Consider the following 19,346-nt stretch of genomic DNA (forward strand, 5'->3'; position numbering starts at 1 on the left):
ATAATTTCCAGGCTACAAGTATTATGAGGATGACTTGATTGCCATAGCAAGGCTGAGAGGTAGTGGATTGCAGAAATTTGAAATCCACGCACAAGACATTTTACGCGTGTCTGATGTTCCTGATGCCCTGGAATTTGTAAGTATTCAGCAAAAATGAAATTAGCCTGCTATTATGACACATAGAAAAAAATTTATAACCATTAATAAACATTTACATTTATCAGGATTAATGTAATGTAATTCCCCGGACTTACGTGATAGGTGAGACCAAGTGATAACTGTGTAAGTCAATTTCACATAAGTCAGCATCCAATTTTGCATTTCAATAAATACAAGTTGTATTCAATTGGGACCAAAGACTAGAGAAAAGAATATAATTTAGAAGATAAATATTTAATAAAATATTAAACACAACAAATTATATTCCAGTGCAGCATTGTCCATGATACTGTGATGTAGAAGGCTTCGTAAAATGTAATAATTTCATCTGAAGAGTCAAATTTTTTTATCACGCAAAATTTCCGCATAGCATGCAGCAAAGATTTTTCCCTGTTTTGTACCAGAAATGTGCACTGCTTTGGAATCTTTAAAAGTTGTAGCCCATTTTCAATTTAACTGAGACCTTCTGTTAAGTTTGCAACAGTTATTTGATCTTCTGGGTGGTCTGTGTGAAACCAGCAGTTCTTGAATGTTATCAGCATCCATCTCTAAATTTGTGTGGCAGGATCAACCTTTTCTTGAGTCAGATTATCAATTTGATCAGAATCTGGTGCTTATACCCTGGGTTTCATTGGTGGAAAAAACAAGAAAGATAAGAGGATTTTTGTGTGTGTGTGTGTGTGTGTGTGTGTGTGTGTATGTAAAGGTCTTTTGGGAAATTTCATTTCAAAGTGTCCAATAATTCTCATTGTCATCTTAAAAAATTGAATTGCTTCCAAAAGTCTTTAACAAAGAGCTCATTGTTTTTCTCATAGCTTCATGTAGATGCATAAATGATTACCTCTTGTAGCAATTTTTAAATGTTTTAATGACTCCACAGTCACTCGGTTGAAGCAGTCTGGTTGTATTTGATGGCAAAAATGCAACTTACAACTTGGGTCGAAATTAGAGTAACAATAGGATGACCTAATGTGATGTCAGTTAGTAACATCACTTTAAATCAGATTTGTTTTAATTAACAATAATGTTAGACTTAAGGTATGATGTCATGACCAAACCAGTCCTCAAAAAATTAAGCTATCATCCAAGCTTTAGCATTTGACCTGCAAACCACAAGCAGTCCAGCTTTATATGTGCTTTTTAAAGTTCTCGGCTTTTCTGAGCAATCACTAAGAGATTTTAATTAATTCAGTAGCTGCATTTGCACCAACCATCACTGTCAGTGGCAGCTCTAAAACCTGGAAAGATTTTTTTCTCTTCATGCACGATAAAATTCTTTCAATTATCTTCTTTCAGCACAGACCAGTTTCATCTACATTGAATATGGTTTGGCTGGTATAGTGCTGGACAGAGTGATGGTCTCCTTATCAGCACTTGCTGCTTCTCCAATATCTGCAGTGCTGTGCCAGTTACGATGACTTTTGAATCAGCTAAACCAACCATTATGAGCTCTAAACTTTTTATCTCTCCAGCTTCATTCAGTCTCTCAAAAACCAGCTTAGCTTGAGAGGACACTGTGCTGATCAACAGGACCATTTCTTCTGAGTGACAATACCATAACATTTACGAATGATAACTTGAATTCAAAGATGGAGCATTTTTCACAGCTTAGAGTTTCCCTGCCCCCTTTATAATTGTTCTGACTGTTAAATCCAGTAGATCAAACTTCTTTGCCAATTCACAAATTTTAATTTTTGCCTTGAAGTCTTCAATAATATCAGTTTTCCATTTCAAAGCACACAGATATAGTCATTCACACAAGCAACCACACCTCTCACACACACATGACCAGCACGTCTGGCAGCTCGGTCTGAGATGGTGGTCATGTGTACGTGAGGTGCAGTTGATCAGTCAAGTCAGCTCCATGCATAAAATGATTCCACACAAAACATGTCAGAACCTGTCACGAGCTGAATATGTGGATTTGCTTAAATCTGGCTAGTGTAAGTCAGGGAATTACTGTACATACTGCATAATAAATTTGCCAGAAGTCGGCTTTGCTGTGAACGTAATCTCTTGCTCATTAGGTATTTCTTGGATATTCAGATTAGATGGATGCTGAAAGCAGTCACCCCAGATCATATATAATCATGAATTACACCCCACCCCACCCACCCATCAAGCTAACTGGCTACTTGAAAAATTCACTGCCAGCATATTGGAAAACGTTGCTTGAAAAGTTCCTGAAACTTGTCAGAGCCCTTACCTATTGTTTACGGTTGGTTGATCTGGGCATTTAAATTGGATAATTTATCTTAATAGTTGCTGAATTATGGATTGATCTGGTAGAATAATGTTTATGGAAACAGTGTGTAAAATCATTCAGGACACACAAAAGTCAAGGTTATAAAACAATTTGCATAATCGAAATAGAATAATGGTAAGAAAATGAAGGTTCTTAGGTTGCCACCAGAATAATGCTGGACTGTTACGGTCGTGATGGTCCCCAGACATATAAAGGACATTAATTAAGTTTTCAGTCGTAATTGAAAAACTATATAATTACCCAAGGAAAGGTGTATGAACCTGAACACAATACGCAACAGATCAGTGAATAAAGGAAGAATCAGAAGGAAAATCACCACATGGGCTAGGTTCCAATGAACATTAGTGCTGATGGAAAAGAGCCCTTTTGAAGCAAGAATTAGATTGCAGAACACCTTGCATACTAGTTCATGAATTGTGTAGATAAAATTAGGAAGACTAAAAATAGAAAATGAGGATTGAACTCCTCTTCCATCAACATATCGCATTTTCTGAAATCAGGATTGTTCATTGGACATGCGGTCTTACCTCGACTGCCATCATGGAAGTCACGTGCAAGTCACAGTTTGCCAAACTGCGGTAGCTGCTAACTGCTTCTGAGCTGATGCAATGTGACTGCGAATCATGGATCTTGTCATCATCCTGATTACTGGTCACGAATATAAGACTTGGCAGGAGACCGAAGTCTAGAAAAACACATAAGAGTGTGGAGTCTGTAGAGTATCATCACCTAGTAGTCATTCGAATCAGAATACAAATGCTTCTCTCAATTTTTGAAACCCTTTCTTCAGACCCTGTATAGGCACCCAGTGCCATCTTTTGTAGTCAGTCCCAGAAAGGGTCTAAGGGCTTTTACCAATCATGGATCTGGAAATCTGTTCTCTAGCGCCAACCACAAAGTCGCAGATGTATCCACAAATGAGGTAAGTGTGCATTTGAGACAGAAAACGAGTGTCGGCCAGCTCACATGTCTAGACTTTGGTGCTGGAAATTCTGGGAAGTTTGTTATGCTTTGCACAGTGTTCCCATGGAAAGGGCAAAGTTTGTAAATTTACAGACACACAAGTGGGTATATATTTTGCTTGACGAAAATTGTCTGGAGACCACACTCAGCAAGATAAGGGGTAGTGTACTTCTCACCCCCCTTGCACCAGTGATTTCCCATTCTGCTATAGAGGTCACCAGTCTTCTGTTCTGCTGTTAATTGTTCACAGAAACTAAGCCAAGAGGAGAATCCCTGAAAGGCTCACCCGATGCTCCATACAGTGTGCTAGTGTGTAACCTGCATTCTGAGTGACTGGCAGCTTGTCCAGAGCATGTGAAAGTTCCTCTTGTTTCCACCCCAGCAAAAAGGAATTCCCATGGTCAAGACCACACACATTTAAGAGTACAGGGTACTTATCAATGGCCGAAAAACTAAATTTTTTAATGACTTTGTTAAATTCTATAGTCTTTCCTGATTACATTGATGTATACATTATAGGGTTTCAAATGAAAAATTACCTGTATACACCAAATTTTAAAGTTACAGTCATGTATGCCACCACATCCCCTTTATTTCTGTCACAGAAACCAGTATTATTTAGGAAAGAACTGTGAACTTTGTTTCCAGCGATTATATGTATGATACATTGTCTATGTTGGTAACAGTGCAGGTTTCTAGTGTCTGTAAATGATTCTTTGCTAGTATTTACTTTTGTTTCGCTGAAGCAGTTTATTCACTTGTTACTGAATGTTTGTTGCTCAGGTGCTACATATATTTGTGGAAGTACGTATCCTTTAGCGTGCAATAAATAACTATGCCATGCGTCAAGAAATTCAATAAAAGGAAATTCCGTGGTAATCAGTTCACAAACAAAGCAAGCCACACTGTTGAAAGTAACCTATGTACGAGTTCTTCAGGGAAAAAGACTCCCACATGGCATGCCTCCTGGTGATTCAAATTTTTGTGTTAACAATGACTCTGTTTGTAGTGGATTTGTTGTTGATGATGTGGGCATCTTATCTTCCTTGTTAAAGGAAGTGGCGAAATGTTAACAGTGTGATTGTGTAGGCTGTCCGGAAATAACTGAACAACAAAGTGTAGGAATGGTTTAGCGTCAAAATTAGTTGTTCTGTGTAGATGCTGCAATAAATCTACCTCGAAAATGACTTCGAACATTGTGCATAATTCAAATGATGTGAATATGAAGTTAGATTATGCAATGTGTGCAATAGGGTAAGGAAAAAAGGCAACTCAAATGTTTTTTTGTTTGATGGACCTTCCTCCTCTTCCCAGTAGATTCAGCAAGTACATAAAAAATACTCTTAGCTGCCTTGACAGTTGTGTCTAAAGCATCTACGAAATGTGCAGTAGAAGAAATTGTAAATATTAGTGGAACCAGGGACATTGCCGTTGCACTTGACGGGGCATGGCAACATTGAGGACATCGTTCCTTGAGTTGCGTTGTAAGTGCTACTTCTCTGGAGAATGGAAAAGTTGTTGATGTTGAGTGCTTACCTAATTACTGCCACACCTGCCATGGTAACACTGGACATATTGAACATCAGTGTTCTAAGAATTATGATGGCTACAGTGGAGGTATGGAGTGTGGTGGAGCTCTAAAACTATTTCAGAGGTCGTGCCCATTTATAACGTTAGATATATGAGGTACCTAGGTGATGGGTACTCTAAAGCTTTCAATAAAATTAATGAGTTCAATGTTTATGGTGATACCTTGGTGACAAAACTGGAGTGTTGTGGGCATGTGCAAAAGAGGATGGGTGCTAGATTGAGGAAGCTACGAAGAGAAATGAAAGGAAAGTTGCTATCTGATGGAAAATCTCTTTCTGGCCGAGGCAAATTGACAGAAACTGAAATAGACCTCCTTCAGAGTTATTATGGACTGGCCATTAGATGATCTGCACCTCCGAATGATGTCACAGCCATGAGAAAAGCTGTATGGGCCACCTACTTCCATAAGTTGTCCACAGATGACAACCCTGTTCATGGACTTTGCCCTAAAGGAGCAGATTCTTGGTGTGGTTACCAAAAAGCAAAAGAAAGTGGTCAGATATACCATCACAAGTATTCTCTTCCTGAGCCTGTTATGAATGAAATAAAACCAATTTTTAGAGACCTGGGTGACCCTGTTTTGCTTAGTAAATGTCTTCGTGGGGGCACTCAGAATACGAATGAAAGTTTCAGCCATTGCATATAGGAAAGATTACCCAGGAATGTTTTTGTAGGACTAAATACGTTAAAAGTTGGTGTACTGGATGCAGTGATATGTTTCAATGATGGAGTGATAGGAAGGTTGGAAGTCCTGAGAAATTTAGGCATAAAATGTGGCTCTAATATGAAAGATCAACTGCTTGTGTGTGACAGACAATGGGTGCATGAAGCTGAAAGATTCGCTCTTCAAGTTACCAAAGAAGCAAGAACTGCCAAAAGGAAAGCCAAGAGGAAGCTTGAAGATGAAGAAATGCTGCAGGATGAAGACTATGCTTCAGGAATGTTCTGAGGCACAGTTTAATTGGACTCATACCTTCATTTGCAATTTCTCGCAAGTTGTATTTTTCAGAATTCAGGTACAAATATTTCCTAAAGTTTATAAAGCATTGCTCTAATTTTTTTCTGTATCTTACAGTAGTCCATACGTATGTAGTAGACTGAAGCTTTATTGCAGAATCAACTAAATTATAGAAAAAAACATTTTTACTAGGAAAAATATTATAAAAATTAAAATGTAAGATATGATATTTTTTATCCTTGTAATATGTTTAATAGGTAGAATTAAATAGGTCTAGTACCTCAGTCATCATGTCATGCATATCTGGTAATAATGTGGTCTCCTTCAAATGTATAACATTGGATTAAATGGTACCTCAATTTGTGGAAGCATTTTGGGGAAAAATGCATCATTTTTTTGTAATTTTTTAATAACTTTAAGCAGGTTCAAAAATATTCAAAATACTTCTAATTTGTTTAGAAAGTGTGCTGCATTAACTGATATCAACAAAAAAGCTGTAAAAGATACACATTATAAACAGTGCCTGAAAGAAATAGGTGTTCATTTTTACATAATATTGAGCCAGAAAAGTACCCTGTATCCTTAAAAAGGGAAATACATTTTGCAAGAAGGAAATGTTAGGTTTGGTACAGAGGTGGATAACTTATGTTACTGCAAGCTACCCCCTAACTACTTGTGTAATCAGTGCGCAATACAGGGAAAAAGTTGACAAGTAAAAACTGAATTGGAAGGTAAATGGAGCAAGAGAATTCTTCTATATAATTTTATATACATATAGGATAAAAAGTGAGCAGAAAGGCATGAAACAGGCCACCACCTCACACATTTGATGAAGTTCTGGAGACATTATAAATGACAGTAAAGTATAAAAATTAATGATAATATTTATTCTTCAGTGTTGATGATTGCTCTCATACAGAAAAATCGCCAAGAATTGTATATCAGATCATGTGATAGTACAGTGAATGTACCAGAACTCTTGTAAATGATCAGTCTGTAGCCATATGTACAAAAAATTTGTGATGATGTAAATATAGAATGACTCATTGCACTCAGTTATGATTTATCATACAAATGATCCATGGAACTTTAAACTAACTTCTTTTCTCCCTTTTAGCTAATTTGGAGCACTGATATATAATTTTATTCATATTTATCAGGCTTGCGAACACTGAAATATCACCATGAAATATCTTTGCAGAAACTTGTTTATAAACTTAGGGTCTTGTTGCTTTAGTACTTTGGAAATTTAAGAAGAAAACAATTTGTTGCTCTTTACATATGATCTGTAATGTTGACATTGTAACTCATTGTTATTATGGGGGGAGGGGGGGAGGCTACAATTAGATATTTAAGGCATTCTGAAATTTTTGAGAAGTTGCCCATTTTGTTGCCATATTTTGAAGATCAGATTAGATTAGATTAGATTAATACCAGTTTCATGGATCATGAATACGATATTTCGTAATGATGTGGAACGAGTCAAATTTTCCAATACATGACATAATTAAGTTAATTTAACAACATAATTAAGTTAATATAATAACTTTTTTTATTTATTTTTTAAAAATTTTTTAAATAATTTTTTGTTTGGTTTTTTCTTTTTTTCTTAATTTATATCTAAAAATTCCTCTATGGAGTAGAAGGAGTTGTCATTCAGAAATGCTTTTAATTTCTTCTTAAATACTTGTTGGTTATCTGTCAGACTTTTGATACTATTTGGTAAGTGACCAAAGACTTTAGTGGCAGTATAATTCACCCCTTTCTGTGCCAAAGTTAGATTTAATCTTGAATAGTGAAGATCATCCTTTCTCCTAGTATTGTAGTTATGCACACTGCTATTACTTTTGGATTGGGTTTGGTTGTTAATAACAAATTTCATAAGAGAGTATATATACTGAGAAGCTACTGTGAATATCCCTAGATCCTTAAATAAATGTCTGCAGGATGATCTTGGGTGGACTCCAGCCATTATTATGATTACACACTTTTGTGCAATAAATACTTTATTCCTCAGTGATGAATTACCCCAAAATATGATGCCATATGCAAGCAATGAGTGAAAATAGGCGTAGTAAGCTAATTTACTAAGATGTTTATCACCAAAATTTACAATGACCCTTATTGCATAAGTAGCTGAACTCAAACGTTTCAGCAGATCATCAATGTGTTTCTTCCAATTTAATCTCTCAATGGACACACCTAAAAATTTTGAGTATTCTACCTTAGCTATATGCTTCTGATTAAGGTCTCTATTTATTAATGGCGTCATACCATTTACTATACGGAATTGTATGTACTGTGTCTTATCAAAATTCAGTGAGAGTCCGTTTACAACGAACCACTTAGTAATTTTCTGAAAGACATTATTGACAATTTCATCAGTTAATTCTTGTTTGTCAGGTGTTATTACTATACTTGTATCATCAGCAGAGAGAACTAACTTTGCCTCTTCATGAATATAGAATGGCAAGTCATTAATATATATTAAGAACAACAAAGGACCCAAGACCGACCCTTGTGGAACCCCATTCTTGATAGTTCCCCAGTTTGAGGAATGTGCTGATCTTTGCATATTACGAGAACTGCTTATTTCAACTTTCTGTACTCTTCCAGTTAGGTACGAATTAAACCATTTGTGCACTGTCCCACTCATGCCACAATACTTGAGCTTGTGTAGCAGAATTCCATGATCAACGTGATATTGGCTTACAAACTAATTCAGCATTGAGGGTTGGCACAAGGTCCAGTTATTGGAATAAGTGGAAGGGGTTCTGTAGCCATTATTTGCACAGTGTTTTCTGTATAAGTCATTTAGTTAAGCTGTGAGTGCCCCTGCACCTAGATTTTCAAGATGTGCTTGATTACGAATTCATTAAAAAAAAAGTTATTTGGTATTCCTCTGCTTTTCTGGGTATGTTGTGCTTTTTGTGCACTGTGTTTGCATGAAACAGAAATATTCTTTTGGATGCTCCTGCTTACCAAAACCTACCTCCATACAGACATTTAATGATCTTGGAAGAATTGCTAAAGGGAGGCCACAGAACTACCAGCATGTTCCACGTGCTCTCAAGACTGTAACAGAGTCCTTGTTGCAGCTCTAATATACAGTAGATCCCTCAAACAAAGAAAAGAAAGTACAGGTTATGCCCGTCTACAAGAATGGCTGCAAAAGTGATCCACAAAACTACCGTCCAACATCCTTGTCATTCATTTGTTGTAGAATCTCGGAACATATTCATAGTACAAATGTAATGAGGTATCTCAGAGTGACTTTCATACTAACCAGAATGGATTCCAGAAATGTCAATCTTGTGAAACCTGTAATCAATGCCTGCAACAGCGTCCCTGCCACCACACGACTGCAGGTCACACATTGTGCAATCCACAGCCAGGAACTTGGGGCCCACGCACAGTGATGTTCAGCCAGTCAGTGCAGGTGTGGAACCAGACCGTGTCCACAGTGGTCCCTGTCCGTAGTTGCCTCCACAGTATCATAGCAACACTGGCCTGTTTACCCTTATGAAATAGCTACATACTGACACCGCTCCAGTGACATTGTGCCACACTTGCTGTTGACGGCTGAATTCGTATACCATCAGGGCTCTTATACATGCATGTGGCATCGCACTCTGCAATCTCGGCCTGGACTACACTACTACTGCTGCCTCCACACCTCGTCATTTGGATCAACCTTGTCTGGACTTCTGCTCTGCTCAGTACATGACCTTCTTGGGGTTGCTACTGTGCAGCAACCTGACCTCTGGACTTGTCCACAGACTTTGTTACTTTCCATCCCAGCTGCTGCTCTCAGCCTAGCCACCAGAGTTGTGTATAATTCTTTTTCTGTCGGCGCTTATGGAAAAATAAACTTTATTGCTTTCTCATGCCTTCTGTTATTTGCAACACCTCCGTTCACAGATAACACAAAGCCCAACTCACACTTTTTTTCAGATCACATCCTGACTTGGCTTGGACCCGGGCAGTCAGGTATCACCTAACATGCTGACTTGCCGTGCACTGAGGCAGTCGAGTAGTTGCAGTGTTTCTTGACTACTGAAACACATTCACAAACACGTTTATTATTGAAAATATGATTGTATGGAATATAAAGTCAGATTTGTTACTAGTGTCATGGCTATCAAATTTTATTAGTGGAAGGCGTGGCATGGATGTAAGGATGGGGTGAAACTTTATTAAGAGTAATATGAAGACATCGTGCGAGATGGGGTGTCAGGCAAGTATCTAGACTTGAACCAGTTCTCTGTATGAAGTTAAGACTTGCGGAAAGCCAGCTGAGGAAACTACAAAACTGTAATGGCCAACGTGGACAAGGAGCTTGGGCGCCACAGTGACGAGCAGATGCTGGCATGCAGCCATATTGCTAGAGAAGGTTCTGGAAAAATCTCAGTCCTCAGGAAGACCGTCAGAAGAACAAGCGGAAAACAACTCTACAGGAGAAACTCGCATAAGAATCCTAGTGCAGTGGACTGAAGGCTGTGAAGAGTGACATTTGGAAGTAGTCAGTACCACGAGACAGGAGACTTCACCTGGAAGCGGTTGCTGTGAGTACTTGTCAGGAACAATGCCACTGCCAAGCCTCGAAGCTGCTATAGAATGAAACTTCGGTGATGATGATGCAGTAAGACACCGTGAAGACTGTACACATTCTAGACAAATGAGTTTCCAATCAGTGTCCAGCAACAGCCATTACCTTGAGTTTGCAATGAGTAATATCTGATGTTTCAGACTACTGGAAAGAACAGTTGGTGTCTCAGACTTGTATCCAACTGTGATAAAAGTATTTGATTGTCTATTGTCAGAATGAGTTGCAGGCATAGGGCTTGTCTCTGAAAGTGAAAGGTAGAACTAAGGTACTGGGAGTTGCTCGAAAGGCCTAACATACACTGTAGTAGTTTGTATTGATTGAACTGCAGTGATATATAGCTACTGTAGGCCATGTCTCTGGATAGGGTTAAATAACTCTCAAAATATTTTTTTCCTAAAATGAATCCTTCAGTGTTTTCTCCCCTATTCACTTCCTACAAATCACAACTTCTTCTCCATTCCAGAATAACCTGTGCTGAGCACCCTAAGACTCTCTCCATCTCACTCCACTACAGGTGACATAGTAGACGTCACCAAACATCATCAGCATCCCGACAGTAATATGCAGGCTATACCATCAACCTTGGTGGTGATAGCACCTGTGCTTTGTGGGGAGAGTGCGGCTTGTTAGCTTGGATGGAAAGTTATTGACAGGCATAGAAGTAACTTCGTGTGTGTCCCAGGGAAGTATTGGAACCCTTGCAGTTCATGTTTTGTATTAACGACGTTGCAGGCAATACTTACAGTAACCTCAGATTTTTCACGGATGATGCAGTTATCTGTAATGAAATTTTGATGGAAAAGAGGCGCTTCAGCTCAGTATCTGATTCTACATCTTCAGAAAGTTTATGTTGAAGATGTATCGTGCCGGGCCCCATCATGCCTAAATGACATGTTATTGCAATGTTAGGGGTGTATTTGGCAGTAATACAAGATACAGCCTGAGAGCTGAAGTACTCGGCTCTCTTAAACCATCATCTTAGCGTGCGTGCCTCATTGGTTTGGTGCCATGCAGTGAGTCCAAATCAGTGTTGAGGGTTATCAACGAATATTAGAAACTGCCCTTGAATGAGTGTTATGTAAGTTTAAGATAGCATTGTGCTCAGTTATGGCCTTGGCCATAAACAAAACATTGTAATAAGGAAACATGGTTCCATATTTTAATTTGACACATTGTAGGACATATGTTAAGGCGAATATTTTGTCTTGTTTTGATCGTAGGAATTGTCCACAAATGTTTTACAGGCACTAAAAAAATTTCCTGTGGCTAAAAATAACTGGTTAATACTAATGTGTAAACCAATATGTAGATACATATCTAGCAGAATATTACACGCTTAACATCCATCTATGTTCATAGCCATACTGTGCAAACCACCGTGGAGTGCATGACAGAGGCTACTTTCCATTGTACCAGTTATTAGGGTTTCTTACCTTTCCATTCATGTATGGGGTGCAGAAACAATAATTGCTTAAATGCCTCTGTGTTCACTATAATTAATGTAATTGTGTTTTCTCACTTCATTGCGGAGTGATATTTAGAGGGCTGTAGTGTGATGCTATATTTTTCACTGAGTACTGATGCTTGAAACATCATAAGAAGACTTTATTGGGTGATAAGCACGTGTCCTTAAAAGTGTCTACTGTTTCAAGTTTTTCGGTGACACTCTCCAGTGAGTCAAACAAATCTTTCGCCATTTGTGCAAACCCTTCTTTGTATACGTTAATTACCCCATGGTAGTCCTATTTGGTACAGGTCCTACACGCTTCAGCAATATTTCAACATGGGATGCATGAGTGTTTGTGAGCAGTCTCTTTCATAGACCGATAGCATTTTCCCAGAACCCTACCAGTGAACCCAAGTCATTGATATTGTCATAAGATACAATTTTTCTACTCGCCAAGCTGTGTGACAGGAGAACATGATGTAAAAAAAAAAAAAGGTTTTATGTATCCAAGCTTTCAGAAACAGAGGCTGTTCCTTGTGCCAGAAGGGTTGAAGGGGAAGGAAGAGGTAGAGTTCGGAAAAGTCACTAAGAACCCTGGGTCAGGGGGAACTTACCAAACAGGATGAGAAGAAAAGACTCATCCAGTGCGGTAAGTCTCTGCTGACCTGGTGTTCTGGATGACTTTTCCGAAATGTACCCCTTTTCCTAAACCTCTCCAACCATTCCTCTTCAACCTTCTGCTGGAAGGAGGAGCCACGAACTCAGAAAGAATATTCATGAAGATGGACTAAAAGTGCACATTCTCATTAGTAATATGAAACAATTTTCGCTTAAGATACTGGATAGATGAATATAATTGACAGGGTCCACTTACAGAACAATGTTGCATTTGTTAACAAACCACAATTTTGTATCTAGCTTGACAATCGATGCATTAATATCTAGAAAAAATGCTTAACGCGCAGCATTTCTTTGATTTGTACGTGAAACAGTCCATTACAGTGACTGTATGGGTATGAAGAGGCATCAGAAGACTCGTTCTCATAGATAGCAGAATACATGATACCTTTTGCTGTGGCTTATGCTGGTGCACTGGCAGTAATTTTCTTTTGATGAGTGATAATGGGAGTTAGTTACAATGTGTTGTATCAAGAACATTAGAATGAACATCTACTTCCATTTGTTTAATTGACAGAAGTTGTTACATGGTCAAGAGTAGAGCATTGCTCTTTGATGGACTATCCACAGTGAGATTGCTTGTGGCATACTAATTTCTGGTTGCCAAATTTTATTAAATGTCTTTAATACGGTATATGATTTATAACCCATCCTAATTATTATAAGATTATGGTCACAGTTACCACCATATTTTGCTGATGCATTTTTGTAAATTTTTTTGATTATCGTCTAATGTTTTAAGGTGTTTGAAGCAAAGGAGTCATTGATGTGATTAAATTTCTAATGGGAACACTACTCAATCAGTGTAATGTGCTTTTCCACTTCAAATAACAGAAAAGTGTGAATATTATTTCTACAGTTGCAGATTTGACAGCAGAAACTTTCCACTTGCAGTGTCTCAAGATTTTCTGTGATCCAAAGTTTAATGTACTTTTCTTTCCTAATAATTTTCCAGCAATAGCAGGCAACTGTAGTAGTATCATTGCACAAGAAGAAAGAGACCTATGACTTTCATCTTCGTCTACATGATTTTTCAATGATGATAAAATCATCATCCATAAATAAATCTCATTATTTTAAGTCAACCATTTCACTTGTGGAATGATTACTGTTAGTGAGTTATTGGTGCAAATTTCTGCACAGAGATCTACTGGTAAAATTAACTTACGGTATCTGTATTATACACTATCTGCAAACAGTTAATGTTATTTCAAAAATCTCGTTCATTTCCACTCTTTTGTAAGGAATTTTATCTCACCTAACAGTTCTGTAAAATCAAGATAGCTTGCCATCTTTATAACAACAAACCACATGTTTATGAAACACGCTGAGTAGTGGCCTGTTGGAGCTAATACTATCTATCTCTGTATTCAGGAAATCAGCAGAGAATTGAAGAGAACCTGGGCCCCACGGGACGATGTTACATTACCTGCGGTTATACTCAACCCTATCCTGGGGGATTCTGATGAGTACATCCTGCAGGTACTGAGAGATACTGAAACAGCGTAATGAAACTATTCTTGTAGGAAATCTCAGCTCAGCTAATATTCTGTGAGTAGAATATGCATACTGTAGCAAGAGCACCTCATGCATCTAGGCATTTACTCTGCAGCATTACTTAGTGGTCAACACAAACTGCTCACTGCAAGAATCTGTAATCCGCTGTCAAATATGAGCTGCTGCAGATACAATGTGGTATATCTTTTAAGTAAATTTAAAACATTTACTCTGTGGTCACTTGGAGCAAAATATTTTATTGTCAAGAAGAACAATACAGTTCAGTTTTATTGGTGATTATATCCACAGGAGTCATTTGAACTGGTTGTGAATAGGGCATAAAGCTTACGTGCATGCCTGTCTATCTGATGATTTCCTGAAAGCAAGTTTTATTTGTTGTGGAGGCTTCCTGGTACAATCTGTGATAAATTTAAAATGGTCTACATACTTTCCCATTTAATCGACAAATAAAAATTGTTAAAACTTACAGGTCTCGGTATATGTATGGGACACAGAATTTTATGTTGAATACAGTGTTATGGTTATTTATGTATTCCTACACGACCAATTTTGTCACCTGTATCAGAAAAGTGTACAGAGTCAACTGAGATGAGCTGCAATCAATGTATAGCATCTGAAACATTTTATTTGTTTGTCTCAACTGTTTTAAGTTAAATGACTGTGGTAATGTTTGCCAGGGTTCCAGGTGTAATTATTAAAGCAGTTAACTTGTATGTGCATAACTTGAGCACATAGCCTTCTCTCTCCCGTTTTGTTTTGCATGCTATAAATATAAGCATGTCATTGTACTTTTTATATCTTCATCAGACCTGTTTTGCTGAAGAAATGTGCATTCCTTGGGGAAGATATTTAAAGGCTTAGGAAGTGAGCAGTTATTTATTTACAACCACTAGTCTAAATGAAGAAAGATGTAGTGAAATGTACTTTTTATGGTGCTGTGCCTGAGATTTTGAAAGATAACCACTAAGCCATTAATGTTAAATTGTTGGGTTCAGGAGCCAGTTAAAAGGAGGGTGTATAATATATCATTCCAATAATCACCGAAGACTTATGTAAGCAGTTCTGTGCAAGTTTGAGAACATTTTGTACACTATATTAGTGAAGGTGTGTGGATTAATATTGTAAAACAAATGCACAAAGACTGTTTCATTTTGCCAGCTATTAATATTGAGTCTGTGCAATGTGACAAAGGTAGTCACAAAATTATACTGTTGGGATCAATGTAGATGTTTTTGACACTTGGGAAGTCTGCATTAATAATATTTTGAGAAATGTCTTAGATTAAATATAGTTAACATGATTGCCTATGTCATTCAAGGCATTGGGTGTATAACATCTGTGATATCTTAGGAATTAGAGTTCAACAGCAAACTAATGGGGTTGCAAGATGTCCCCTTCCTAATAACATTAAGTCACGTCCAGAGCTGTAAGGTGCATACTATGAATAAACGTATCTGTAGTGTGTTTGATCGTTATCGTTTCCTATTTTGATGTCCTTTACAGTTATATATTTTTAATTGATGCAGTTTGTTTATGAGATACTGTTTGTAAACAACAGTTGTGAAGTTCCACATGCCTCGGATGCAGCTTTTAAAGTAGTTGTATGTGTGTTGAGTATAAAAGTGCTTTTAATATTGTGTAGTAATAAGTGTATTGGAATACAGAGATGTGGAAACATTAAAGTTTGGAGATTATAAGAAATAGGTTTTAAATAGAAATTGTATGATGCAAGTGCTCTCTTCCTGCTGGCTGCCCATTATAGAATCTCAGGTGACACCTGATTGTTACATCTAGTCAGGAAATGCTGGAGGCACACTACATAATGCAGAAAATATGACTCATTTACATTACTGTGTGCAAGTTTGGTATCTACACACATACATTCATTCACAATTAGATTCAATAAATATTGTTGCAAACTGTACTAAAAAAACGTAGACTGCTGAGGTTATACACAAGTAATGTGTTCTTTCCAAGAAAGACTGATTTATTATATTAAGAACCATGGTTTGATGGGAATTAGAAAACAGCAATTAGAAATTGCCTACGCCTTTACCCATTCCTATAAAATGTTACTGATTTACTTTGAGAAAAAGTACTGAAAATGAATTTACTAGTGTTGTTCATATAAGTTAATAGCTTAATTTAGTTCATATTATCACCCTCCATTAGATTTCATTTATAGGGCTAAGAATCAATACTGGTTTATAGAACATCAGAGCCCAGCTATTGTCTGCCTATTGCTGAAGATAAGATATTCATTTATAAAAGTATGAATTTAATGTTGCAGTGTTTCCACTTGTTCCAAAGTATTGAAGTGAATTTGATTTTTGCTGATCTCCTACACTCCCCCCCCTTGCTTTCTCTCCCCCCCCCCCCACCACCACCACCACCACCACCACCACAAATGCACACACCTTCAAACACTTGAAAAATTACCTATTTGAAAAGTGCCATAAAACAATAAAATATTTGTAATACTACCTACACTGCAACTCTAAATTCCACAATGGCACAACAGACTGAAACTGTGGTTCACATGACATTAAATGCTCAGGGGCAGCCGGCAGTTGAGTTCAATGACATTCTTATGTATCAGTCTCAACCTTGTAGCCATTTAATGTTTCCATATTCTAAAAAAAGAGTCATTTAGAAGAGAATTTATTTTTATTTACCATACTGCCATATTTTACATAATGCACTGAAAAGTAAATTTTAAGCAGAAAATATATTAAAGATCAAAGATCCTAAAGTACAAGCACACTGCAGAATTTTTATGTCGTATGGAGATGTATTTAAACAACCGTGGTGAGCATAAATGGTTGTGCAACATGGAGAATAAAAAGCTAATAGAATTCAGCTGAACTGAAGGGTGCACATCAGGTACATTGTAGTTATTAGACAGTGGGACTTAAAACTAGAATAAAAGAGAACACCGTTTTGTTACTGGAATTGTTCTGAATCACTACATTTTTATAACTACAAGGTTCAGTGTGTGTACATCTATTGGTTTTTTATTAATCCTTTCTAAGAAGATGCCTTAATGATATTTGTATGTGATTTAAATTTACATCAGTACATACTGTGAGCGTTCCATTTATGAATGTGAGCAGTGAGGCATCACTTTCGATCTTTAAAGACTTTGTCATCAGTATTAGGAAGCTCACTAGTAAAGAAATATACAGCAGTATTATGCCTTGATAGCATGTATCCCTCAAACATTTGTGGATATAAGAATATAGAGGGCCTTATTTTTGTTACTAACTTTTGTAAATCATCATTCCAAGAAGTCTTTTTTTTTCCTTTTTTAATTAGACTATAGAAGATTTGACTTGTTTGCTCTTTGGAATGGTGAGTTGAGAAGTACCTGACATCTTTACAAATGCACATGTGAAATCTGTGTAATTATGATTTTAAATGTAGCTGTGGTGTATATAAATGTGATTGCTGTTTACATCGGTATCAGTAGTTGATGATGGGATGCACAGAAAAATACAAAATTGTTTTCATTAAAAGGATGTTGCGAAGTTTTATCTTTTGTACTGTATTTCGCTAGTCAGTGTCAGGCCTGTACGAGGTAAAAGACCTATTGTTACCTTTTATACATATAGAAACTGTATGAAAGATGTATTAACTCATCCATATAAACATACAACTTAACAGGAAATGGTTGGCTAGAAATTTTCTCTTTGGACAGCTTAAAATTTATAGTTGATTGTACTGGGAAAAATAATTGATTAATAAAAACATGTATCATGTCTTCCCGTAGCCAACGAAACAAGATATTCGCCATTAATAAGCTATCCACTAAGGACCAGACAGTACCTACAAAAAATAGTTTTTTTGTTAATAACAGTTATAATGAATAAAAAGTGTGTGTGTGTGTGTGTGTGTGTGTGTGTGTGTGTGTGTGTGTGTGTGGGCGCACTCGCGTGTGCACATGTGCTTTTACATGTAGATTACTGCAGTAATAGAGCACTGATTTTTCATAGTTGTCCTTGTGAATTTTTAAGATTGATTTCAGAACTGGAGAGGTGTAGAAAATAATAACTGTGATTAATTACTAGAACATTTTTAAAAAATATGAGATGCTAAATAATTGTCATCAAAATGGACAATGTAAATTTGAAATACCATAATAAAAGTATGATGGCAGTGTGATAACTAACAGGTTTATGTGTTGACTTTTGTAAAAATTACTAGAACACTTTATGCAGAGGGGGCAAGGAATATATCCTGTTATGGGGTCCTTTATTTACTTGTACATATCAGATCAGTAGAGATTATCCTGCCAATAAAACTATTTGATCCCATTATAGCACCTTGTATTTTGTGAGGTAGGAGAAATGCCTTCTTGTCTCACAGTTCTTCTATTAATAGCATTTTTTGCATCCAAGCCATTTTCATTTGGTTTTCTCCACACTAATGTATGTAGGTTTCTGTATTTGTTACTCAGACAGTACATATATATTCTATAAATAACACATTTGTACTTCACGCTGTTTCTCCTTGCAGCACTTGTTTCTTTAAAAGAAAAGAGTAAAAGCTGAAGCTTAGATAGTTGTATTCTTCTTCTTCTTCTTCTTCTCTCTCTCTCTCTCTCTCTCTCTCTCTCTCTCTCTCTCTCTCTCTCTGTGTGTGTGTGTGTGTGTGTGTGTGTGTGTGTGTGTGTGTGTGTGTGTGTTTGGGAGCAGTGCAGTTTTCTTGTAGAGACATTCTTGTATTTGAGTGATTGATTGGATTTTTGTGGATGGCTCTTGTAATAAGACATTCTGACAATGGTGCTTTTCATGTGTGTTGTCATTCTATGTATCTGGAAGATTTTAATATCCTTTGATTAGTGTAACATTTTTAGGTGATGAGAACCTAGATTAGATTAAATGTGCAGTGAAATATCATCATAAAGAATCGTGACACTTAAGTATCAAAGTTGTGAACTGATCCAGTGAAATGTTTTGGATTTAAAAAAGCAGCATTTGTTTATAGTAGAAAAATTTTGGTTATATTGGAAATATGAATTCAGACGAACTATCAGCAAATTTTGTACATTAAAACATGCAAAGAGCCAGACTGACGGACTGACTGACTGACCGACCGACTGTTGATTGAAAGAAACTGAACAGTAATCAGATTGTATAGGTTGTGTAACTGCATGATC

At 37.0% G+C, this 19,346-nt stretch overlaps 1 protein-coding gene across 4 annotated transcripts in view; it reads left to right on the forward strand.

Annotated features, from left to right (window-relative positions):
* LOC126263627 (F-box only protein 33) overlaps positions 1 to 19,346 on the forward strand; it is a 119,846-nt gene that overhangs the window by 63,817 nt on the left and 36,683 nt on the right. Inside the window, exons 6-7 of one of the 4 annotated variants that reach the window (XM_049960715.1) lie at positions 12 to 136; positions 9,280 to 9,528. In XM_049960715.1, coding sequence (XP_049816672.1) covers positions 12 to 136; positions 9,280 to 9,462 — 308 coding nt within the window. In that variant the 3' untranslated portion in view covers positions 9,463 to 9,528. Of the gene's footprint in view, positions 1 to 11; positions 137 to 5,791; positions 5,986 to 9,279; positions 9,529 to 14,044; positions 14,655 to 19,346 lie in introns of those variants that run through there. The other 3 variants (XM_049960718.1, XM_049960716.1, XM_049960717.1) reach the window with 3 other exon arrangements.

Source organism: Schistocerca nitens, chromosome 6 (assembly GCF_023898315.1).
Source record: "Schistocerca nitens isolate TAMUIC-IGC-003100 chromosome 6, iqSchNite1.1, whole genome shotgun sequence".
In the NCBI taxonomy this organism is placed as follows: Eukaryota; Metazoa; Arthropoda; class Insecta; order Orthoptera; family Acrididae; genus Schistocerca; species Schistocerca nitens.